Here is a 26,481-nt window from a genome sequence, read left to right on the forward strand (position 1 = left end):
TAACAAAATTTCCCAGAAACCATCACGAACCTGGACGTACTACAACAGAAACTGCAGTGGACTTCCTCTAATGATAATCATTACCTCTAGCACATATCTTTCTACTTCATTTAAGCCATTCTTAGCAGAGGGATCTATCATGATTCATAACCACCAGCTGCAAGTTTGTGGCCTTCGTGATTTATTCAGATTACCATTTCACTTTTATGCACTCCAGTCATAAAGGCACCTTGAACCTTTTTAATTAAGAGCATCTAATTTAGAAGTAAACCCATCATTAATGCAGCACATTCATTATGGGATTCATTTATGTGCCTTTGCAGTGCTGTCCTGAGAGCTGTTCCCCAGTACAGATGCAAATAACACTCGTAAACAAGCACAGAGGCTCATGGGATAGAAGAGAAGAAATTAAAGCTCTTTTGGCTTTGTTTTAAATGGGTCAGCTAAATCAAACTTCACGGAGGATTTGATTTTTACTGTTTGTACAGAAAATATCCAAGAATGCTGTTTATAAAGAGTTTGTCTTGATCAGCTCCCTAGATTAAGGAATACATTTTTTATTGTAATTCTGTCATCATTTGCTCACCTTCATGTTGTTCCAAACCTGCATGACTTGTTACTTTCTTCTGTGAAACCTGAAAGATATTCTGAAGAACATTTCAACTGTGAACGTCAACACTGGCCCCATTTGACATTCATTGTGTGGACAAATAAAATAAATAAATATAATTTTTATGTCCTATTTATATATATATATATATATTCTAATAATCATATATACATATATATTTATGCCTCTGAACAATGAGATCTTGACCAGAGCAGATTTTTATCCAATTAATCCTGTTTTCTTCTCCTTTTTGAAATATGATTACCATAGTTTTGTTTGCATTTTTCAGTGTAAACATCATTCACTGCTACTAGTCAATTGCAATTTCATTGTTCCCATAAAATTTCAAGTGCTTGTTTTAAATTTTAAGAGCCACACTTATAAATTCATGACCGTCCCAAATCACAGCACCATCGTTACTCATCGCTGTTCAGACTGAAAGCTTAGAAACCCTTTTTTCGCTCTGAGACAACATTTATAATCCATAGGATCCCTAATTCACAACTGATGTGAAATCCTAAAGGGGTTGTGTTCATAACTTCATAACCTCATGAGGTGAGGAATTCTGTAATTATTCTTCCATGATTATTCGGTCTCATTAGCCTGCTGACCCTCCTGTGTGTTGACGTGAAACATCGCCTTCAAGAGTCCTCGTGCAAAATCAGTGTTTACCAGACACTGGCAGCACAGACAGAAAACTCTCAAGTCTTTTCTTTATGCAATAACACTTGAGACAAAAGTGGTCTGAGATGCATGCAAAGAAAGGTCATACAGATGATGATTAATGCCACCGAGCTAGGGAATACAAAAAGAAAACTAAATGTCACGGAACCGATGTTTAGCCACAGAAAAAATAAAAAATAGATATGTAAGCGATAACTTACAGTCAGCCGGTCACTGTCACCAAATAACAAGTAAACACCTGAAAAAGCCTATTTAGCAATAATGACTGGCTGATTATTTGCAATAATAATTTATGCAAAAGACCACTGAAAAATAGGCGAATCAGAACATAACACGACTGTGACGTTACAGTTGGGATCACTAATAGCTACGCCCCCAACATTTGCATATACCCGCCCATGTTCTATGCCAGCCGCCAGCCGAATCATCAGAAGTTCTGCAGGTATTGTGAAGAAACAAGCGAGGATAATAGAGAAAATGGCATATCATGGAAATAAATGTTATGTTCCAGACTGTGCAGGGGATGTGATGTGCAGGGATGGGTTGGTGTCTGTATTCAGAAAGGCACGGAAAACAAATAACGCGCGTTCTAATAAAATAACGCGAGCCACTAAAGGGACATAGTTAGCTGCTTGCTAGCGGTAGCCTGTTACATTACAGTACATAAAGATTTCACATACCACATAAACAGAGTAAGGAGAGATGACTGAGGATGATGGCGAATGATTTACAGATCCTGAGCACCACTGACAAGCATCGCGATCGCAAATCTCGAAAGTAAAAGTAAAAAGCCATCGTACATTCGAAAGCAGTTTCAATGCCCCGCATATTAATAGCGGCTCCCTGATGCCCGCATTTTATATACAGTATAATTACCCAACGATATAACTGTGACAGTATTGAAATATATATTTTCCCTGTTCTATTTCCTTCCTGCTGTGTGAGCTACTGAAATGAGCCGCACTGTGAAACAGCCAATCAGAGCAGAGCTCAACATTGAGCCGCACTGTGAAACAGCCAATCAGAGCAGAGCTCAACATTATTATTCATGACCCTTCCAAATAAGGTAAAAACAGACCATTTCATTCTAGGGACAAATCCTAGGGTTGTAAATGGACATGTAAAACCGTTTCTGTAGATTTTTTGCCCTTACCTAAGCCACATACCTTCTATGAAGATATCAGAGAACAATTTAAAATATTGTATCAATGCATTCTATGGCACCTTTAAAAATAAGATGAAATAATAAGAACACATGGCATCAACAAAAGTATATTCCATCAATTAATGGAGCTAACAGGTCTGTCTTTAAAAGTTTATAAGTTATTGATAAAAATATAATTCCCTATGGAGAAAATGAATGGAGTTTTTAATTTTGAAACCCAACTGTTGCACTCTATAGGGTATCAGATCACTGAATGACACGATTGAAGTTTTCCAATTTTAAAATTATTTTAATTGAAATACACAGTGAATGTTATGTACTCACTTATATGTCAAACTTTGTTCTAGTCTTTATAAATTAGACATTTATGAAGAATTGTTACCAGCCATTGTCATAAAATGACAGTCTGTTAAATACTACTTTTCTTTTTGGTATGCATTTTATTTTTGCCTACTTACAGTGAGTAAAGATATTATGGTAAAGACTATTAAACATGTTTTCATAACCTGACAGGTTTAACAAAATATCGGTGTGTAACAATATGTAAATGCTGGGAGTACCGGAGGTGAATTTCAAACCTAAATAGCAAAATGTTTTTATTTGGGATGGGGCAGAAAATGGATGACTCTAGAGTATCCTCTCTAATCTTAAAAAAAACTGTTGGAATAGAAAAACACGGAAATGCTGCAGATGATCCTGGATTTAGCAGCTTCTGACAGTTTTCCCATCCAGTCTGTCATGTTTTGGTTTCTCGTTTCTAGCATCCTCCTGCCTTCCGAATCTGATGCATTATGCATATTTTACCTGAGCTGTATCTAAACCCTAACGGTCCTCGAAGAATGAAACGGTTATGTGGGACTCCTCTTTAATAATTGCATAAAAGGCACAGTTAAAACGTTTTGACCAAACATATCTAATCTAAGTGCATTTAACCATACATTCAGATAATTCACTAAAAGCTTTTAAAATACTTGAAAAGGAGGGGAAAAGCCTTGAGACTTAAGGCAGTTGGTTAATGAGTTTGGCTATCACTCAATAACACCTGTTGTGTAGATATGAAATAAAATAGCCAAAAAGTAGCTAGCAAATCTGTCCACAAATAAGACACTATTTGTTTGTGTTCTGTATGTGTGCTTTCTCAACTCCAGATGTCCTGTAGATATCGCTTCTCCTCACGAAGTCCTGCTACTATCTTCATAGCATCCAGTTTATCGATTTGAAGTTCATTTCCTATGATCTCCAGCAGTGTGTCATTCACATCCTTTGCCATGTTCTTTGCATCCCTGTAAAATCGTGAGATATTGTCTCATTCCTGGTAAACAAAATGCGACGTTACACATGGTAAACAAAGTCAAGCTGTTTATATTTTGTACCCACCCACAGACATAGAGACACCCTTTATCTTTGAGGAGGATGCTGGCAACATTTTTAGCATGGAGACGCAAGTTATGCTGGACATATGTTGGACTGTTAAGAGTTCCCGCTGCATCAGGCTCATCTCTGGAGAAGCACACGATCAGATGGCTCAGGATTCTATTATGCGCAAATCTCTCCAACTCCTCTCTAGAAGAAAAGCAGGAATGTGCTTATTACCACATTTCACTATTGTTTCATCAGTCAGTGGTTGTTTTGGCAGTGGTTAAACTAAACTTACGCATTAAAACATACAAATGGTACAAATTAGATTCGCTCAGATTTTGCGTTAGTGAAGTAACAACAGTGGAGCTCATTAGTGTATTGCATTCGATAACTCACATTTTCATCTCCCTCATCCATCTGGCAAGAAAGTTTATAAAACCTCAAGGCCGCTGTTGTAAATCGCTTCTGTAACAGCTTTTATTTCAGCACCTAGCAAAAGTTTGGATGCTATTTCAACAAAATGAGAGACATGTGAAGGTTCCAGACAGGGTCAAGCTCAAGGTTGAGTCTCTTTTGCAATCGATTGCTCTGCTTGTCTGTTACCTCAGATGTTCACTTGGCAAAAGCCACTTTAACTTTTTTATTTATTTTAATATATATTTTTATTTTTATTTAAAAGGTAATGTTCATCCAAAAATGTATATTCTCACAACGTTCCAAACCTGAATGACTTTCTTTTTTCTGTTGAACACAAAATTTCCATGCATTTACAATATATGGGGACTGGGGGCTTTAATCTTTACAAACAAGACTTTAAAAACTTGTGTAGAACCAAGTCTTTTTAATTTATAAGTTAACTCGTAACTGCTGTGATCAGCTCATTGAGTCAGTCAGATGAACTTGAAAACTGGATCGGTTTGATTCATAAAAATTAATCATTAATGCTTTGTGATCTGGTACAATCAGTTCACTGAAATTATATGACTAAGAATGATTTGTTCACAAATTGGACAAAGCTGGTGTTCACATGAACATGTTCTCACATCCCCCTTCACTGGAACCGCATGGAAGTCTTTCAAATTCCTTCTTTGGTGTCTTACAGGTTTGTAACAATCTGAGGGTGAGTAAATAATGAAAACATTTAAATTTTGGGGTTAACTATAGCAAACAAATGTTGTCATAGAACTTTTCATGCATATTTCCACTGAAGTTACAGGAGGACGACTGCAATCTAAACAGATAGGTGATGTAATGGATGAAGCAAGCATTTGCACACAACATCTGAAAACAGCCTCATCTGAGTATTGACATGTTCTCTGAATAAGATATTACCATGTAAACAGAGTTTCCAATTATCTGAATTCAAAGAAAGTTTCTGAGTAGTGGTGTGCAAAAGATTACACACCCATACCCACACGCCTATTCAAAGTATACAGTAGTAATTGCTGTGTAAATGTATTTAAAATGCTCAGAGCCACCTCAATGCCACTTCAGAAGTGCGTCTGTGCCACCTGTGCAGTGTAAATTTGGTGATAAGATTACTGCAGGTTTACTAACCTAAGTGAACAATTCAGCATCTAAATTACGAAACTACTTGTCATTAACAACCAGGTCTATTTATAGTACATGCGTTATGGTTTTGTTTTTTTAAGTTTTTGAGCACATATGTTTGCATGCACCATCTGGGAGCCACATCCATCTTAACAGATGAGCTGTTCTAGGCTTTCTGGTGACAGATATTGAATGTTTACAAAGAATTCAGTCTTGAGTGGTCCTTTGTCCCTTTTCCAGAATCTAATCCGCCCACTTCCCTCTTCGTGTAATCCAAATCCATAAAAACAAAGAGGCCCATTGGTGACGGGGGGCCAAGACGAGTGTGCTTTATTTCAACAACACTGATTGAGGCTGATTCCAGCCTTTTAACACTCATAAGTATCAAAGTCCCTTTAAGGCAAATCATGTCACTCGGGGGCCATCTTTGAAATGCCTCACGGGCATGAAAGTGCAGCTCCAATATCTTTGAATGGGGAAACATCAAATTCTCCAGAATTGTTCGCCAAGTTTAAGATTAAATTTCATATTTGAAATCACCAATGAAATCTGACAATAACTGTCTCATAAATGTTGTTTCTTTTGCTCAAATAGTGTTTAAAAAAAGCTTATTTTTCAGGCTAGGCCAGCCAGTGCGCATGCACAGTCCTGAGCTCACGTCTCAGAACACTGACTGTTTCTATAGCAACCGGGACTTCTAACGGCAGCTGCAGTGACACGCTGACTTTACAGATTATCGATTGGCTCTTTTACTCAGAAGGCGGGGCTTCGTTCGATAGAGCGGCCATATTGAGCGTTGCATTTTTCCCCATTCAAAACTATACGAGTGACACGTCTTGGGTATTTTATAGTCTTTGTAAGTATCATGTTTGATTAGAATTGATTGGAGATGCCTTGTTTTCTTTAGCAGGCTGCCTGATGGCTAGCCGGTTTGCTTTTTTGTTTTTCAGTGAGTGTTGAGTTTTGCAAGGCAAGTTCAGTCGCTCTCAAATGCCACCGGCACTTTCTACTTTGCTCATTAAAGCGTAGCAGACAATGAGGGTGTTACACCGAACAACACAAAGCACATTTCATTGATCATCTTAATCAATGTAGAGAAAAAAAATGATTAATGAAACCACAGTGTGACCAACGTGAATAAAAACATTAATGAATACAATCCTTGATGTTCGTGACCACTGAAGGCAAAGATAGATTCAAACGGTGTGTCTGGACCTTGACTTTGATCTTGTTGTTATTAGCTCTTGTGTCAAATAGAGGCAAGCACTGATACAACGTTATGTGCCGCCCCGCCATCACAACACACACACTTAATACTCACCAATCCAGGCTCCAATGTCATTACTTCAGGACCTTGTGTGTGAGTTATGACTCTGTGCCTATTGGAGAGCCAGACCCCAATCATCTTATATAATGTCTCGTATCATATGCCCCATACTCTCAGAGGGAGTACTTTAATTACATTGCTTTCCCAATAATTACTCTCAAGGACGGTGCAACAGGAGCCTCTGGCTGATAGCAACCAAGAGAAGATGATGCCAAGAGCCAGTGTGAAGCTGGCAGATCAAGTGAAAAATACTTTGAGGTTATGGAGATAACATATGATCAGGTTGCAAAGGGGGACGATGGAATAATGGTTGCGTGTGGCTGAACAGCAAAAAGACATTTTCTAAATCAGTTTTTTTTTTTTAAATATCTAAACATCCTTAAAACAATGGGACACAAGATTGCATCAGATAATACAGCTTTTTTAGAGAATATCTTAAAATTACGTTTGTTTCTTAGCCTAATTATTGTATTATAAGCATAAATCTAACAAAATATAATGGTTTATTCTTACAACAAGAAAAAAAAACACTTCAAGATATAATTTTTGAACACCGCTCATATAATAAACACAATTGCTTCTCAAGTACATTTATATCGGGTTAAGGCTGTTTTGATGTTTATTCTGGAAAATAAGACAAACAAATTAAGAAAGTGATTTTATGCATGTTTGTAATATTGCGAATGCACATACCTGAAAAGAAAATCTTTGTCTTTGTGGCGACATCCAAAAAAGAGCCATGTCTCTCCGAAAGTTGCTTCCTGGTTCACTTCTCGTTCTTTCTCTCTGTCAGTTTAAAACAATAATGGAAAATTTAACATTATGTCTCCATAAAATTAAGTTATAACACACATATACTGAATACTAAGCACTTAAAAAAATTGTTTCTAAAAGCTTTTTTGAAATGATTCAATTTTTCATGTTGATATCTATAGAGCTGGATGGCCAATGGCCAAAATAAAGGCAATTAGGGAATTCAAAACGACCTTTACTTTGGTACCAAATCAATACTAAAATAAATACATAAATAAATACAGCAATCTCAGCCTTTCTGTAGGTTTGGAAATACAGAGTGCAGATTTAATTCTGTAGCCAACGGCTGTCTGTCTGACTGACAGCCAGCTGCTTTCTAATGCTCGCATGCATATTTATACGTTTATGCCTCAAGGTAATGTGTGCAAATGGTCAAATGTACTTCTTACTTAAAATGTCTCTTGGTGAGTTATTCATGTAAATAAGTGAATGTAAACAGTTGGGGGGAAAAATATGGTTTGTGTCAAAATATGAGCTCTGTGCATCAAGCTGTGTATTAAGCCTAATAGGCCTGCCACAGTCTATTATGTTTATAATAATAATAAAACTGAAAAAAAAAATTTGAAAATAGAGGAAAACACCCTGTTCATAATTTAAAATTGTTCCTTATTACTTACTGAAAAATCTTTTTAAAATATAAGCAATATTTACTTATATAAACACTACCATTCAAAGGTTTGGAGGCAGTAAGAATTTTTATGTTTTTTATAAGTCTCTTATGCTCACCAAGGCTGCTTTTATTTAATCAAAAAAATACAGTCAAAACAGTAATATTGTAAAATATTATTACAATTTAATTATTACAGCCATTTTAATTTTGAATTCTCGGCAGCCATTACTCCAGACTTCAGTATATTGAGTATATACATGTTTAACTGGTATTGATACAGGCAACCCTATCATGCCAATATATACAGACATACTTAATAATGGCAAAGATATGCACCCAAATTTATTTCAATTCATTAATAGTTAAAAGTTTATTTATAGACAAGGCTGTCATTATATTTTGGAAATGAAACAATGGCAAGAAAATCCTGCTGATAATCTAAAAATTGTTGAATATGTGCCGATTAATTTGCCTGACTGATAACTAATTACAAATTCAATAATCTTCTGTATTTAATATATCCAGTGATCCAATTCATAGTTTCACAGTGATGAAGCCATACATTGGCATGTGGCGTTTAATTACTCTCTGACCTGCTGCATTACCACAAAAATGCAAAATCCCTCTTTGTAGAGTGAAGACCTTGATAGTGTTGTGGATTTTTCTTGGGTGCGGCCAATGAAGTGGAGGAGCAGAGTTCCAGATGTCAAAATAAGACTTTATTTAACAAAGAAATAAAGCCGGGAAGACAGTCACAGCATTCCAAATCATTCCAAAGTCTTTGTTTGTCAACTCATATTATATACCCCTTGTTCTCTCCAAATTTGGTCATTTTCTGTTTTTTCTTTGTTCCGGTTACTTTTTATTGGTTATAGATACCTGATTTGCCACAATTGTTTCCAACTCTTTTGGCCTTGTTTTCTAATTGGTTGGTAGTGTGGTCATACTAGATGTGTGTCAAATTTATCTACTTGCTTTTGTTTTGCCACCTTCCATTGGTTGGTAATGTGGTCATACAAGATGTGTGCGTCACATCCATCCACCTGTTCCTGATAATATTAGATTATTTCATGTTTACGTCTGCTGTCTACTGAAAGGTCCATTGTCTAATGAAAGGACCATTATACGTGTTGTTACATTATTTCAAGCTCACTGGTGTACTGTCTAATGAAAGATTCACTGTCTAATGAAAAGACTATTATTCGTTCTATGACATCCAGAGTTAACATAATTCAGCATATTAATATATATATTGATTACTTTCATTTTCACATAATACTTCAATAAAATTACACAACAATAGTTATCTGGATGGGTTCTGTAAGAGCAAGTCTTCCAAAAGATCTGGCAGTGTTCCCAGAATTCCCTACACTAAGGTGACATACAGGTACTGGGCACTATCTGTGCACTGCACCTGCTAAAGGTTGACAGACTTCTCCAAAGAGATAAGAGAGAAGGCCTCGCACAAACACAATCAAAACTATCAACAAAAAAAAAAGGCAGCACACCATCTACTCTTTACTACTGCATCTTTACTATGACACGATAATAGAGGAAGAGATCTGTTAGAGATGCATTACACAGGCCAGAAGCAAACTCCACTGCATTTACTCCTTTAGCCATCTCGGCCAACCTAAATAAAGCATTCAGAAATAGAACACGCAGTCTAAAAATTTCAAGAGCATTAATAGAAGTGGAATGTAGAAACACCCGAAGGACTTTGAGGGTGAGATGCCTTCCATCATGCTGATATCACTCAAAACACTGCAGTGAGCCGAGTTTCAGACATCTTCTGAACGTACGGTTTAATTGCGATTAGAATACCAATGAGCCACAGTGTGGACTAATGACCACAGGAAAACAAAACAGAGCTTCTCTTCAAACATCTACAATCTGTTCTTTTTCATTTCAGGTCCATGCTTCAGTGGCCCATCGCATGCAGTGAACAACTGGCAAACAAAGCAAAACGCTCACTTCTGTATTTGAATACAGAAAGACCAAAATAAAACCCACAATTGTAGCTATTTCTCAAATTTGTGACTACTACTGCGACTTTATATCTCACATTTGCAAATATTTCTCAAAATCCCAACTTTATGCATAACAGTTGTGACTATTTCGCAGTTGAGACTTTATACCTCACAATAGCGACTATTTCTAAAAATCATGACTTTATACTTAACAGCTGAGACTATTTCTCACAATAAAGAATTTATACCCCACAACCAGCACTGTTTCTCAAAATTGTGACTTTATACGTAACAGTTCAAGAATTCCTCAAATCGTCACAATATACTGTGACGGGGGGTATATAATTTGTGACTGTTCCTTAAAATCATGACTTTATACTTCACAATTGTTACTATTTCTCTCAATTTATACCCAACAACTGCAATTATTTTTCACAACTGCTAAATTATTACTTAAAATTTTTTTATACTTTGTGGTAGGGATGCACCGAAATGAAAATTCTAGGCTGAAGCCGAAGCCGAACAAAATGAAACACTGGGCCGAAGGCCGAATACCGAACACGGTTTTTCACATTTTTCCCCCATGTAGGCCTATTTTGCCATTTTTTTCACAATTGCATTAATTAAATTGCCAAAATGTGCTTTTTACTGTTTTGTCCTGCTTTTCAAATAAAAAAATCAATTACAAAACAACAATTAAAAAATATTTACTTAACACTGAACATTTTTTTTACATTCTAGCAGACATTATACCAACAAAGCACAATTTAGATTAAAATTAATAAGTTAGTAAAATAATATTTTTTGGCCATTTTTGAGACTTGAATCAGGCATGTATTTTTTACTGTACAAATAAAGGCAGCCTTGCTGAGCAGAAAAGACTTCTTTTAAAACATTAGAATATATTACAGATTCCAATTTGAACACTATGTGTGAATGTTATAATAAATGTATTAACTGAGCTGTTGTAGGGTTATTATCACATTAGAACATGCAGAAACTAATGGTCTGGTTTCTACAACTTTCACTTTGGAGCAAAAATCTGATATGAAAAAATTATCGTGATAATTTTTTTGGCCATATCGCCCAGCCCTAATTATTTACTTTGTGGCAAAACTTTCCACATGAAATCAGCAATGAAATCTGACAAAAATGGTATCATAAACAACTCAAATTTAAAAAAAAACAGTTCAGATACTGTATATACACATTCTAGAGTAAATAAACTACCAAAGGCAACTGGCAACGACCCTTCAATTCCAACAGATGCCAAATTGAGCATTAATGATTTCTCTCATTCATTTTTCTGTGAGTGGTTCGTCTCCACCCCCTTATTCAGCCTCTGAAATAAACACTCTACTTTCTGGATTTCCTAAAAACACTTTCTCAGTGTTACACAAACAATTACAGCCACTGATTAAAGGGTAAATGAAACTGAGAATACATAGGAAATGTTTTTTTCATTGAGAGTAATCACTTTATGCATCATCTTGATGAGAATTTAAATAATACACATAACCAAACACAGCCTGTCACATCCATTTCCCCGCTGTCCATCTCTGCAGGAAATTATATTTTGCGAGACAGCGTTAACATTTTGGATGCTTCTTTTGGTCACGCCCATCTGCTCAGAGCTTGGCTCAATGGAGTTTGGCATTTGAACAAACAGAGGGTCCACAGCAGAGCCATTAGCATCTGGGAGTTCAATATCCAATCTGGAAATGGGCTTCAATAAACTAGCTTTAGTGGGGCTTTATGCTGCCCCAGAGGGGCCGGTACCAATATGAAAAACCTGGATTCCATTTTGTAACACCATGCAGACCAGATCCCATCCTGAATACAAATCAACTGTACTGCGACAGCGAGGATGACATATCCGCATCCCCAAAAAAATTACAGCCTGCAGCTGGGTAGAATAGGAGCTAACACAATAGATGGTACCTTTTCATATGAAGAATGAAAGCGAGTCAGTGGCCTACTCTGAACATTCACCTTTATAAATCACTACACTATGTAATCCTCCTCTTCACCGTCCTCTGAGAATATTCACTGCATTTTGAGAGCAAGGGACATACGGTGACCTAAGAGCTTATTGTAGTCGCTCAGAATAACAGTTTCTCACCTGTGAACAGCACACACTGTGTGAACAAAGAAATGGATGCGCAAAAGCAGTTTATGCTGCATTTAACGGTTTTATAGAGAACAAAATTAAACAGTTTTATACAATTTTCTACAGGGCATGTGAGTGAACTTCATGATACTAGGGTGTTTTGGATGGTTGCCAGAGCACATCTAGACATTCGCTAAGGTGTTCTGAATAATATTTAGTGCATTGCTATGAGGTTGCTACAGTGATCTTGGTTTGGTTGGCAGAGCATTGCTAAACAACTGCTAATGTATTCAGAAGCCTCATTCACACAGCCAGCGATGCGCAGCAACAAAGCGACATGATCCCATTCATTTTCAATGGAGAGCTGGCGACTTCCGGCAACACAAGCGACAATGACTGCTGACGACAGAATGTAGGAGTGCGAAGCGTGTCGCTCGACGAAGTGACGAAATGTTTCATTTTATGCAAATGAGCCACGAATTTCATGAGCGACAACCAATAGGAGTGAAGACTATGTCAGAGGAGCTCACACGTCACGTCACCATCACGAGAGTAGCCAAGACAGGACAGAATTTGATTTCAGTTTTATATGATTTTACTGTAACCACATACATCGATATAAAAAAAATGGCGCGTGGAAAAGAAACTGTCGGCAGTCTTAGTGAGTTTGATTCATACATTGATAGTTCTTGTTGTTAATTATATTATGCAGTGAGCAGTTTTGCACTGCTGCAGTTCATTACAGTTTCCCCTGAATAATGTTGATTATTAGGGGCAAGAAAATTGATTATTTGTCAAATTGGAATGACGTTTCAGAAATTTTTGGTAGTATGAGTGAGTTCAATTTGTTGACTGATCGATCGTTAATCTGATTAATAAGCACTGCTGTATTATAAACAACCCAGCAGAATGCTACTTTTAATTTGGCTTTTGGTTTGAAGGCAGTCTTATAGTTTTGTTAGTTAATTCTATAGAAGCATCAAGTCCTTTCTGCCTAAAGCTCACTGGCAGCCTGCAAACAGATGAATTGGCTTTGACCTTTTATGAGATTCTTACCCAGTCTCCTACTTTTTCCACAGCACAATACATTTCCGGCTGTCTGCCTGATGTCATTGCTTTACAGATGAGGAAATCGAAGCATCCCATGCTGTTTGCTCCTAAAGAAGAAACGCTGAGCTTTGTGACACAAACAATGTGCTGCTGACAGAATGGTAATTGTTATCTTTAATTGAAGGCTGGCATTAAGGAGAATCTCAAGTTAAGAGCCGCATGGAAACAAAATTCAACAGCACACATTGACATAAACCTGCATCTCCATGACTAATCTGTCTTGAATTCTTTCACAATTGTGGATGATTGTGTCCAAGAAAATGCTTTTGTACTTGAGAATGGAAATGTGTAAATTACTGTCATATCATTGTCTACAAATGAGTAGGCAACTTGTTACAATTGTGATACTTTTTTTCGTACTGTTAAAGGACAGTTTAGCGAAACTATGATAAATAATAATTGAAAAGTAGGAAATTATATGAAAATAAAATATTATTATTATTAATAATAATGCAATTTGTATTACTATAAAGAAAAATACTACAACTACTACTAATAATAATAAGAATACTAAGATAGATAGATAGATAGATAGAAAGAAAATCTATTTGCAAAACCATATAATTAGTGCACAAAAACAATAAAAGAAACCCATCTGTTATTGATCCATGGCCTGGAGCTAAACCAAACATGCTGTGCTGCATGACTGCCTCAACCTTGACGGTTTGGAAGGTGATGTGATGTTTGAGGACAACTTTTGTCATTCATCATTAATGTCTCATCCCACTCTCACTGTCCCCCAGACATGTCTGAAACATTCATCAGCCGCGTTCGGCTCGGACACCAGCCCCTGTGATTACCTGTGGCCCTTGTGCCACTTACAAACTATTCGTGTACACACACAGCAGGCATCACAACCCTGCGCCAGGGCAGACGGCTTCATTCATATGTAGTCCTGGCGTGTCACTCTTCACAGGCCCCTGGCACCGAGTATAAATCACACACGCAGAGATGACAGGCCTCCACAAGACACCTTTACAACCAGATCCTGAATTAATGCCCTTCTTCATTTTAACACCAGGGTCTTCGGAAACACTATTAGGCTACACAGATAATATGGCAGGTAACAGGTCAATAGCACATTTACACTTTCTCTTCTTCCGTCGACCTCTTCAGATTTATCCTCATCACCCTAGAGGTGTTTTTATGCTACTTTTACACATGAGATTCAATAAACTTTCTTCCGCTTTTAAAACCTGTTTTTTTTTTGAAGATGCATCATAAAAGGCCGTTCAGACTCACTGCTCTATGAAGTTTGGAGTCGTTCTGCAAATAATAACTATGATTTTTTTACTGACAGCCGTGTTTGTGACAAATTGTGCAAAAATACTGATAAAAAAAAGAAATATTACAATATGAATAACTGTTTTCTATTTTAATATCTTAAAATGTAATTTGACTTTTCAGCATCATTACTCCAGTCTTCAGTGTCACATGATTCTTCAGAAATCATTCTAATATGATGACTTGCTGCTCAAGAATAATTTCTTATTATTATCAATGTTGAAAACAGTTGTGCTGCTTAATAATTTTGTGGAAACCATGGTATTTTTACAGGATTCTTTGAAGAATAGAAAGTTCAAATGAACAGAATTTATTCGATGTTTTTGTAATAATGTAAATCTTAAATGCCACTTTTTTTTAATTTCATGCATCATTAAATAAAATTATGAATATATATAGGTCTATAATATTGAAAACTTAACCATTACAACTTATTTTTATCAGCCAGAATTTTGATATCTGCACAAAAATATTGCATATCATATCACACTGCATGATACTGCCTGAACTTTCGTGAAAGCTAAAATAAAATAATATAATAAAATAAAATATTATACAGTATCAACATCATCAGAAAAGAAAGGGTGAAATATCCCTACTCAATGTACCTTTGTTCAAGAAATCCAATGAAGGAGGCCACACCTGTCCCAGGACCCACCATCACTACAGGAATAGACGGGTCGGCTGGTAAGTGGAAGGTACTGCTGGGACGAGGCCTGACATGTACCTGGAGGTGACATTTAGATCCAATCAGTTCTAAGCAGTGATGGGATTCGTAAATTGTGTAATCCCACACACAACATCTATTTAACTATAACAAACCCAGTTCCATACATTTTGTAGATACCATCTAAACCAAAAGGTTTTAAGTTGTTGTTGTTCTATTCTGCTGCAATGATTAGTCCACTTTCTACATAGCTCATTTCTGTCCAGCTTTTACCTCAATCAAACAACCCAATTCAGTCCAAATCCTCCCAGCAACTGTGTGCTAATATGTAATGGCTATAGTGCTAACCTTCGGCAGGGCTGATGTGCCTAGATGCTCTGAAGCCGGTACCGTCCCAAGGGGACGCAAGATTGAGGAGACGTGATCAGCCAGCCAGCCCGTGCACAACCCCGTCCTCGCCGGATGCTCGGGACGTGCAGGGAACTCCACAACATTGAACACGAAATGAACTTTCCCAGGGTGCTGAAGGCTGGAGCTGAGGAACGAGATAAAAATAAGAGACTAAGTGCTAACAATCCAGAACCAACCCTGAACATGAGCAAGCCGGTAGACCTCATTATCCCTCTCTTAATGGCCTGCCTCTATTGGGCCTTGGGGACCCCTGCTGACCAGACTTTAATATTTCAGAGCCCTAATGTTTCTGTGTATTCTACCAGCATCAGCGTACTAAACATAAGACATTAGGAGAGGGAGACAGGCAGAAAAAAAAATGAAAGTGGCAGGCGGTTCTGAAAGGACATTCTTTGCATCCAGTGTTTGACTTTGATCACAACAAATGGACTATCATAAACCAAGAGTAAATGACACACCCAATTCATGTCTGTCTATAATAAACCTCACAACATCAAAGGAGGATAGAGACAGAAATAACAACCTAAATCTGGATATGTCTCTGCTTTAATTTGTGAGGCCAAATATAAAGTGCAGGTGTTTCAAACAAGGTCTCTTACCTGGCAGCAGAATAGGCTCTGGGCTGAAGCTTTGTCAAATGTTCTGTAATGAAGCAGAGGAGAGATCAGAGATGAAGATGGCATTGTGACCTTGAGGCTATTCGACCATGTCTTGAGTTACTCTTTCAGGACATCCGCCCTCTGGATGTTACCCAAGCCTCTTGAGTTGATGAGGGCCAATTTCTCAGAATAGCTCAATTCACAACAAAATGTCCATTGCCTTTTTAGGACAGCCTTAATGTTAAGCAAGTACAGTATATATAATCATGAAAAGTTTAGTAGATTTTCCAAAGGAGTATGTTTTAAGAATGTTAGGAGCCAGACCGAAATATTGGCTAGGCCAATATCAATATATTGAATATTATAATATATCAATATATATACAGTGGGGCAAAAAAGTATTTAGTCAGCCACCAATTGTGCAAGTTCTCCCACTTTATTGAGATGAAATTTTGTTATTTGCAAATAAATTCTTTAAAAATCCTACAATGTGATTTTCTGGATTTTTTTTTTCTCATTTTGTCTCTCATAGTTGAGGTATACCTATGATGAAAATTACAGGCCTCTCTCATCTTTTTAAGTGGGAGAACTTGCACAATTGGTGGCTGACTAAATACTTTTTTTCCCCACTGTATATCAATATATGAATATCAATATAAAATTTTTTACAAATACACATCATCATACAAAGTTTGGGATTAAACTTATAGAATAAATAATTCTTATCTATTCTTAGAAAGAATAAATACTTTTATTCAGCAAGCAAGAATAAAATTGATCAAAAATTAAAGTAAATATATTTATTTTACAAAAAATTGTATTTCAATTAAATTAGAATGATTTCTGAAAGATCATGTTACACTGAAGAATGGAGTAATGGCTTTGTCACCACAGAAATACATTACACATAAAAATATATTAAAATAGAAAACAATTATATATACACACACACACACACACAAAACTTATAGCTCACTATAACAGATAAGGATTGACTGAAATTTCGCCAACTTAAAATATTTGGCTGAAAGTGTCAAAAAGAGAAAAATGTGAACAGAAACAATTTACCATCCAACAACATAATCTTCAACATGCAGAAAAGAGGCATGCATGTGAAATGATACAGGTTTAATTAATTTTGATGTAAATGCAAATGATGATGGATAATATAGACAGAAAAGACTCAATTTGACAAGTTTCCTAGTTGTGCCTTAAATTCCTTAACCACAGAAGAAATCATGCTCTTGGTTATTGACACATTAATAAAGAGGGTTTTCCTGTGCTTACATAGAGGCCCGGAGGGTATTTAATGCAAAAAAATCAGAAGACAGAGAAGCTTCTGCCAACTTTTGAATCCGTTTTCTACTTTTGTAGTGATACTAGTTGTGAAGGAAGAACACATACTGTAATCACAAAAATATTATAATTTATCAAATGTATTTTATTCAAATTTGATTATTAATTTTCAACAAAGGCTTTTTGATTTTGCTTTCATCCAATAATATTTATTTCAGTGCATCACTATCTAAGGACCTTATACCATTGTATGGCTTCCAATGAAATTCAAGATGTTTTTTCACTTAATATAATGCTCCTTGTTAAAAACACAGATGTAGTTGTTTCTTAGCTCAAACAAAATGTTCAAAACTCTCCTTCATCTGTCAGCAAATGGCATATCATTTTCTCCAATTCGCTGAAATGATGAATCAATTTGAAATGTGCATTTCAAGCTCACCATATGCGGATGCTGAAGGTCCTCGATATTATCAATTCATTACAATAAAACATTCAATATAGTTCAGTAATATAATTGGTAAAGTACACTATTGAAGTACAGTTCAATATATAATTACAGCCCCTGGTGAGTGCAAACAAATGCATCATGGTGTTTTGGTGGGAAAACACTGCTCTTTAATGTTGGGAAAGCCTAAAAAAATCAGAAGAGAAACTGTTTAACTGATGACAGTGATGTTCTGCCACAACACACCAGTACAGAGTGATTTTAGGAATAAAATGAATGTGCTGTCAAATGCTGCTGAACCAGCATCTCTGTCGACTTGTGCCATGCATGGAGAATCATGTGTTAATCCTTAATTTGCCAAAATCGCAGTAATATTCACACAGATTAAAACTTTACATGTACACTCATCCAATGCAACAATCCACCGGCCACATTCGCATAAATCAACGAGGGTCACTGCATTATGACTACCTTGCAGTTCTCAATATCTAAAGCATGGTATGCATTAATAATTTTAGCTATACCAGCTGTTCCCCAAAATCAAGGTGATGCATATTTCTCACCTTGATGGAGAATTTATTGCATTTCACAGCAGAGGCTTACTGTACAACATATCCACCAAATATCGCGTGAAGGAATAAATAAGGTTTATTATAACAAAATATCAACTTTATGTTCTCAAGGCTAATTACATTGTACAATGATTTCTTATTTAGTGTGCAAAACTTATACTACCATTGAAAAGTTTGGGTTGAAGTTTTTTACTTCAGAAAGAATGCACTAAACTGATCACTTATATTGCACCCCGTTTCCGCCACTAAATAAAAATAAAAAAAGGTAATTGCGACTTCTCACAATTCTTTTTTTCTTGCAATTGCTAGTTTACATCTCAGAATTCAGACTTTTTTCTCAGAATTGCGTGATATAACCTCGCAATTGTGATTTTTTTTCTCAGAATTGTGCGTTTATATTTCGCAATTCTGACTTTATAATACAGAATTGTGAGTTATAAACTCGCAGTTGTAAGAAAATTGCCAGTCTTTTTTCCATCAAAACTGGACTGTATAACTGTGGGACATAAACTCATAATGTCAGAATCTAGTTTATATCTCGCAATTCTGACTTTATAGGCTAACTATAAAATAAATAATAGAATAAAGTCGTAATATTTTGAGAATAAAGTCAATTACGAGAATAAAGTCGCAGCAATTTGAGAATAAAGTCAATTACGAGAATAAAGTCGCAGCAATTTGAGAATAGAGTCAAATATTTAAGAGAATAAAGTCGTAGCAATTACGAGATTAAGTTATAGCCTATAGTCTACATTGTGCATGCAAATAGGCCGGATTGGGAGCATCAGGAGAAATTCCAGTGGCCTGAAAACTGATATGAATATATGTGGGATTATTAGCAGAAATCATACCATGTGCCATATACTCGCAGGGACAGTATGCTTGGAAATAATATTTTTACGTCTTTGAATGCATTCATTATTTGTAGTGTGTCAGCCACCCAATAATAGCAATACATTTGTGCTTTTGGTACTTTTAATATAAAACAAGCTTTCAAATTCTGTCAGTTTTAGTGAAATACAAACAATATGTCTAACAATCATGTGTTTTTCGCCCTCTTTAATGTGGCGTGACAGACCGCTGTTTTCGCCTCAGTTTAAGCTCCATGTGATCAATCTGTTTTTTCATGCCTTCTGATGTTCCTTCGTGTTTATATCGTGCTATAACTTGCAATAAAGAGGAAAAACACATTTATCATTTGTATTTCGTGATAAAACTGACACAATTTGAAAGCTGAGCTGTGTTATATTAAAAGCAACAAAGCTTATTTGCGATTACTGGGTGGCTGCGCGCTACAAATAATGAATGGATTTGAAGATGTGAAATATTATTTCCAATCATTTATTATACCATGCATAAAACAGCTTGCGAATCACTTATCGTTATTTACCTCAGAAAAGACAACAATAAAACGTACTTACACTTCAACATTTACAATGTTGTATTGCTGTTTTTAATTAAATACATGTGAAGATGTTTTTTGCAGAGTAGGTTAATTAATTTTCACATTAATTAATGTTATTCACACCATATACTTGCCTTGCTATTATTTTATATATATATATTCATATACATATATTCAAATCAGTTGCCTGGCCAAAATATTATAATTTTTATCTCGTATTGCTACGACTTCATTCTCGTAATTTTGACTTCATTCTCAAAATATTATGACTTTATTCTCACAATCTTGTTATTATTTTTTTATTTACATGGCACTAAAACGCTATCGTAGAAAATAGAATCTAAAAAAAAATGCATCACAGTTTAGACAAAAGCCCTGTTGAGTATAAGAGACTTCTTTCAAAACATTTTAAAATGTTACAGACCTCAAACTTTTAGAGAGTACACATTTTGTGTAGATTTTTTATATGGTTTGAAAAAGAATATGTGGTTTTTGTGCGAGCAAGATGAGTAAAGAACACTGCTGCAGAAAACGGACTCAATCTTGTGTCTTTACATAGACATGCACATATAGAGTGTCATCCAATCAAATTGCTGAACCCAGTAATTCCATTGTTTTTTCCCTTAAAAGGAGTCTGAAGACATTTAATAAAATAAATTATGAGATATAATCATGATTAATTATCTTAATCAACTGACAACCTTAATTTTTAGTTTATATTTGCTGAATTTATAATCATTCTCCTTGTGTCCACTGATAAAGCATTGGTGAGTTTCTAAGTTTAAAATGTATTTTTTCAGAGGCTATACTTGCAGTTAAAGAACAGTTTGCCTTTAAAAGGAAAAAAAGCAAAGCTGTGCCTCTGATCCGATGTTGTTTTACTGCCATCTGGTGGTACAAGCACTGCAAACGCTTCCAAACATCAGGCACATTTACCATGCAAACTGCATATGCTGATATGAAATGTAGAAAACATCCACATTCCAGTAAATACCAAGCAGATTATGTGTTTACTGACCAAACAGAAGGCTGAGTGGAGGAAGGCAGGATGGGAAGGCCCGAAGCAGATCAAGCAAACATACATTGGCGTCCCTGACAAAGCTGTTGTAGTCTGCTGAGCCTTCTTTGCTACACAACTCCAAAAGCCTTCTTTTTTCTGAACCGTTCTGAGTGAAGTCCGCCAACGCTCGCACAAATGCCTGAAAGCACAAGAGAACAGTGTACAGTGTCTGTCCAGGAACTTCAGACTTCAGCCCTGTGAAAGCTAAATAAATCATCCCCACCCGTACATCAAAAGCACTGTTATAAAGTAAATGTATAAAGTAAGCACTAGTGCTAAATCAAAGGTTCATAACTTCAACAGCACAGCAACTATCACATTAAATAAGGTTAATAACATAAAATTACTTTTTTTGGAGTGCTCCTTATCTCCAAGCACCAGGTGAGAATAAACTGCAAAGAGCCGTTCTGTGGAATGTGAAGTGGAACTTTTGCTGCTGTAAAAGAAAAAAAAAACGGCTATGTATTTATTCAACATTTCTGGTTGTTCAATCTGAATCCAGTTCTCTGACTTGTGAACAGAATACATTATTTTATCTGTTTTCTAGCACAGCTCGAGGAGAATGTTCCTGGTGTCATTGACAATGTTTCCCACAGGATTTTGTGAGACTGTAGTGGGTGGTCCTCGATCCCTCTAGACCCGTAAGAAAATTTTGTAAATTTTAAAAAGTTAAATTCATAAATCTGGTGTACTTTGAGAGTTCAAAATTAAGAGCTCCACCACAGGTTCAGTGTGCAAAGTAAAAGAAAAAAGCTGGTGAATGTACTTGTTCTTGAAATTTAAAGGAGACTCAACCCTCTTTTTAGTTGTGATATAGTGTCTCAGTCTCACTGGTGAATTTGGAAATCAAACAAATTCGAATAAAACAATAATAATAATTTTATATTATTATTCCTATGACAGTTATAGCCATATATTGTAAAACAATTGCACTGTGAAATAAATGAAAAAAAAAATTCAGGTATATTATTTTACCTTACTCTACTGTAAGCAAATTGCAATACTTTTGTCCTCATTTCTACACTTGCAAGCAGGGCCTAAAACTAACTTTCACATCTGCCAGTGGCTAATGACTTGAGAAAATTGACCGGCCATAAATATTTTTCCTTGCCATTAAACTGTTTTTGAACTGTCTTTTACAATTGAAATACTGTAAACATTTGCCCATTAAAATGTTGAAAATGTCACCCGGATCCGGTACGTATTCAGACCAGATGGTGGATCAGCAATGATAAGAGGGGAATAAATGCCATCGAAACGACGACCAAGTCAGTTCCCTTCAGAAATACATTCATATAAACCCCAACCCCCGATATTTATATTTTTCTTCCGAACAGTGAGCTTGCTGTACCTGTACAGTATTTTCTCTATGCGCATCTGTTAATTTTAGGCCATGCTTGCAAGAGATAAACCCTTGAGCTTTTATTTTGGCGGAAACTTCAGTTGAACTTTTATTTTGGTGGAAAACTACAGCTTCTGTGAAAACAGGTTTACAAACATTACTGATTTAATGAAATACTGTAAACATTTGCCCATTACAATGTTGACAATTATGCAAATTATGCATAACTGGTGGCCGTTGCGTTCCCAAACGCGCTAAACTCACAGCACATTCGTTATTCGTTTTTTGATTTAATATTGAAAGTAGAAAAATTAGAAAATGGCTCGTTGTTTTGTTTTTTTTTCCAAAAAACGAAAATTCTGCTTAAATTTTCGTTTTTCGTTCTTTGGTGAAAAATGAATAAACAGCTTGAATATTCAATTTCTACATGTGGGCGGGAATTAAACGCCCCTTTCTGCTGAAAGAACGAAAAATGAAAATTTAAGCTGAATTCTCGTTTTTCATTCATGGGTGGAAAAATGAATAAACAGCTTGAATATTCGATTTCTACATGTGGGCGGGAATTAAACGCCCCTTTCTGCTGATTGGTCAGCCGAAGATCAAACCGTGCCGTCATCAGTTCTTCTGCAGTATCATGCAGCAGAATAATAGTCCTCCACTGCTGCAGTTGACGAGTTGTGTCGAGCTATTCATTTGACTGTTTGATGAAAAAAGGATTAAATGTAGTTGCAATAAATGCGTTAAGAATCCATACAACTGCAGCAGCGGAGGACTATTATTCTGCTGCAGAAGAATTGATGACGGCACGGTTTGATCTTCGGCTGACCAATCAGTAGAAAGGGGCGTTTAATTCTGGCCCACATGTAGAAATCGAATATTCAAGCTGTTTATTCATTTTTTCACCCATGAACGAAAACGAAAATTTAAGCTGAATTCTGAAAAAACAAAAAAGGAGCCGTTTTCTCATTTTTCTACTTTCAATATTAAATCAAAAAACTAATGATCCACGGATTATATTACGCTTTCGGTTTTAATTCATTTGACCGATACTCGCCAAAGCAATGGCGGGTCGCTACAGTCTAGTTAATGAATGGGAAACACTGAACGGCTGCAATACCTTTCTTACTGCTGTTTTTAAGCAAGTTGACCTGAACAGCACAATTATTTTGCGTTTGCAGATCCAGTCTGAGCAGCAACTCCTCAACTTCACTGGCTCTGTTTGGACAGAGAATATCAAAGGCATCTCCAGGCTGGTAAGCAATGTTCTGCTCCTGGAGAGACAGCATTTATTATAACTCCTACACAGAGAACACAACATAGATGTTTTTGGAAGAGTACATAAACATGTCTATTTGACTGAACCCAAACCAAATTCTAAAGTAAACTTCTGGGTATTATATATACAATACAATATATATATATATATATAACGTTTTTTACATTCAAAATATGTTTTATTCTATTTAATATTGCAATGGATTTAGACATTTTTGTTTTTACATGGTCAATATGTGGTTTCCAACACATAATTTATGATCAATTATAACACCCAAAAATTGATTTTCATACACTCTTCCTATTTCCTCATTGTTAATCCTTAATTTAAATTTGTTACTTTGTTGATTACTAAATATTATAAACTTAGTTTTACTTAAGTTCAGTGAAAGTCTATTATCATCAAACCATTTTTGAAAGAGTATGTTAATTAGCAGAATTAAATACATAATAGAAACAATAAAATTATATTTTATCCCACATCATCTATACCAGTGGTTCTCAACCGTTTTGACTCAAATGCCCGCCGTTGTCCAATATAATTATTCAAAGATATTTTTGCTGTGATTAACAGAAACTGAAGTGTTGATAAAATAATTTTAATCAACCATGATAAGTTTTGTGATTCGAGAAAACCCACAATTTAGTATATTCTTCAAAAAAACAAGAACTACTCATATAATAATTGTGTGTGTTTGTGTGTGTAGCATTTTAATTAAATTTTTTAAAAATTAATAATTAAATTGCCACCCTTGAAAGTTTCCTGAGGCCCCCCAGCAGGCATTTATTGAATGAACCTTATTCGTAAAATACATAAATGTTCCTAAATCCATGCTTTTGATTGATCTCTATGTTCTATAAACTTTGATTTTCCAGGAAGTTCATACCCGTTCAGTTGACCCCTGCTCCAAATGGACCTCCAGATATGAAGCGGGAAGTGCAGGAACATTAAGAACAGACTCTGACAATGTTGGTACCGATTGCTTTAGAGATGCAACCAATGCAGTAGAAAGAGTCTCAACATCACTGGTGTCAGATGTAATCGTTTTTCCCTTTTCTGAGTCTACTTCACTCAGCTTTAAAAGATGAAGATCAACTTCTAGATCTGACTTATTTTTTTCCTGGCCAGATGCATTTTTATGATAATTGTCCTGTGTACAGTCTCTAAGGTCAGTGCCCTGTTGATTTGAAGTAGACATGCTAGAGAATAGTTTTTTCAGAGCGTCCCAGAGTCCCTCAATCCAAGGATCAACCACTACTTCAAGTCTGGAAAGAAAAGAGCCCAAGAGTTTGACAAGGCAATATATCAGAGAATGAGCTTTTTTGTTGTTACTTAACATTCATGCTTACCCAGTGCCGTCATCTGCATGCCCAGTGGCATAGAAATGTTTAGCACCAAGTTGCTGCAGACGGCTGTCAATGGTCTTGCCCCCGTTGCAGAAATTTGCATAGTTTGTGTCTCCCAAAGCTGCATATATAACAGCATGAAAAAGTGCTCATGGGTGGAGCTAACACTTACATCACAGAATGATCATCTTACCTAACAGTGCATAACGCAGATGGGAGAAGTGGTCGTGCGCCAGAGATTTGTTCTTGATCTTTCTTACAAACTTCTGAGCTGTGTCCGGAGGGTCAACATCACCGGTCGTGGAAACCACAAACACAACTGGCCGGATTTCATGATCCACGTTGTACTGGGAAAACATGGGAATGCACAAGTTGCATCAGTCAATTCTGATATATGACTGTTGATTTCCATGAAAAGTAATAGACAAGAAACATACCTTGTGCTGGTTGCTCAGACAGCTGATATCGGCTGTAAACCCATGCTCAGCTGCTTGTTGGCCGATCTCTTCGGCTATAGACTGAGCCTGACCACGCTGAGATCCGTACAATATCAAGAAGCGAGCGGCAACTTCACACGGCATATTATGAAAGCTGGATAAAGGGGATTAAAATGTTACAAATCATTTCTGCATGTTTTGAAAAGCAATAAAACATTACATTTTTACATTATAACAAACATGTATTATACATTTTTTAAATACATTTATAAATATTTATTATAAAATATTTATAAATATAATTTAATAAACAATGAATTAAAAATTACATAAAATCATTAATAAATCATAAATTCATCAGTCTAGATGGCTCAAAGCTAGTTTCGAACAAGAGTGATGTAATATTAACTTATACAAGCATTTAAATGTAATTTACATCTCATTCTTTTAATTGTAAGGTTAATTCATGTTATTTACTCAAAAAATGTGATTGTTAACCATTTTCCAAATGTACAAACTTGAATTGAGCAGCTCTGGTCATGTGACTATTTACATCAGATAAATGAAATATCAAAGAAATCAAAACAGTCTGCACTCTCATTTATAGCTGACAGTTTTGTGTTAAATACACCAAGCACTGTTTTAGACCATCCGAAGTTCAAAATACACTTTGGTCACAAATTTTTATTGTGAGCGGTGAGATTAAATTGATTAATGATCAATTTACCTTGTTTTTGTGAACGCCAACTCCGGCCGAGTTACCCACTGAATCCCGACCGGCTAACCTACTCCTCTGGACTCGCATATGGCCTTGCAGAAATAAACAACTTGTAAATTAAAAGATATACTAGTCAAGGACAAATCTTATATGTTTAGTCAATCTGCATGGAATATAGATCTGTGGCTGTACTCGCGTTATGTGTTGGGGTTATCGCGAGAGTGGAATAAACCATTAATATGTTTCAGTTTAAAAGTTTGTTAGAACGAAGTGGTTTTCTTTGTTTTTTATTCCTAAATAATTTTCTGAAGTGT

General features: G+C 35.9%; 1 protein-coding gene across 1 annotated transcript; it reads right to left on the bottom strand.

Annotated features, from left to right (window-relative positions):
- Positions 1-3,067: 3,067 nt before the first annotated feature.
- LOC107549192 (methionine synthase reductase-like) lies at positions 3,068-26,253 on the bottom strand. Its single transcript, XM_016230183.1, has 14 exons — positions 26,177-26,253; positions 25,450-25,603; positions 25,206-25,359; positions 25,016-25,133; positions 24,553-24,931; positions 23,508-23,661; positions 21,396-21,484; positions 21,007-21,187; positions 16,271-16,313; positions 15,609-15,795; positions 15,202-15,320; positions 7,390-7,482; positions 3,837-4,022; positions 3,068-3,742 (listed from the first exon to the last, which is right to left on the bottom strand). The coding sequence occupies exons 2-14, from the start codon at positions 25,591-25,593 to the stop codon at positions 3,598-3,600; spliced, it is 1,992 nt and encodes a 663-aa protein (XP_016085669.1). The 5' UTR covers positions 25,594-25,603; positions 26,177-26,253; the 3' UTR covers positions 3,068-3,597.
- Positions 26,254-26,481: the final 228 nt, after the last annotated feature.

The sequence above is a fragment of the Sinocyclocheilus grahami genome, unplaced genomic scaffold, assembly GCF_001515645.1.
Source record: "Sinocyclocheilus grahami isolate Dianchi unplaced genomic scaffold, SAMN03320097.WGS_v1.1 scaffold365.1, whole genome shotgun sequence".
In the NCBI taxonomy this organism is placed as follows: domain Eukaryota; kingdom Metazoa; phylum Chordata; class Actinopteri; order Cypriniformes; family Cyprinidae; genus Sinocyclocheilus; species Sinocyclocheilus grahami.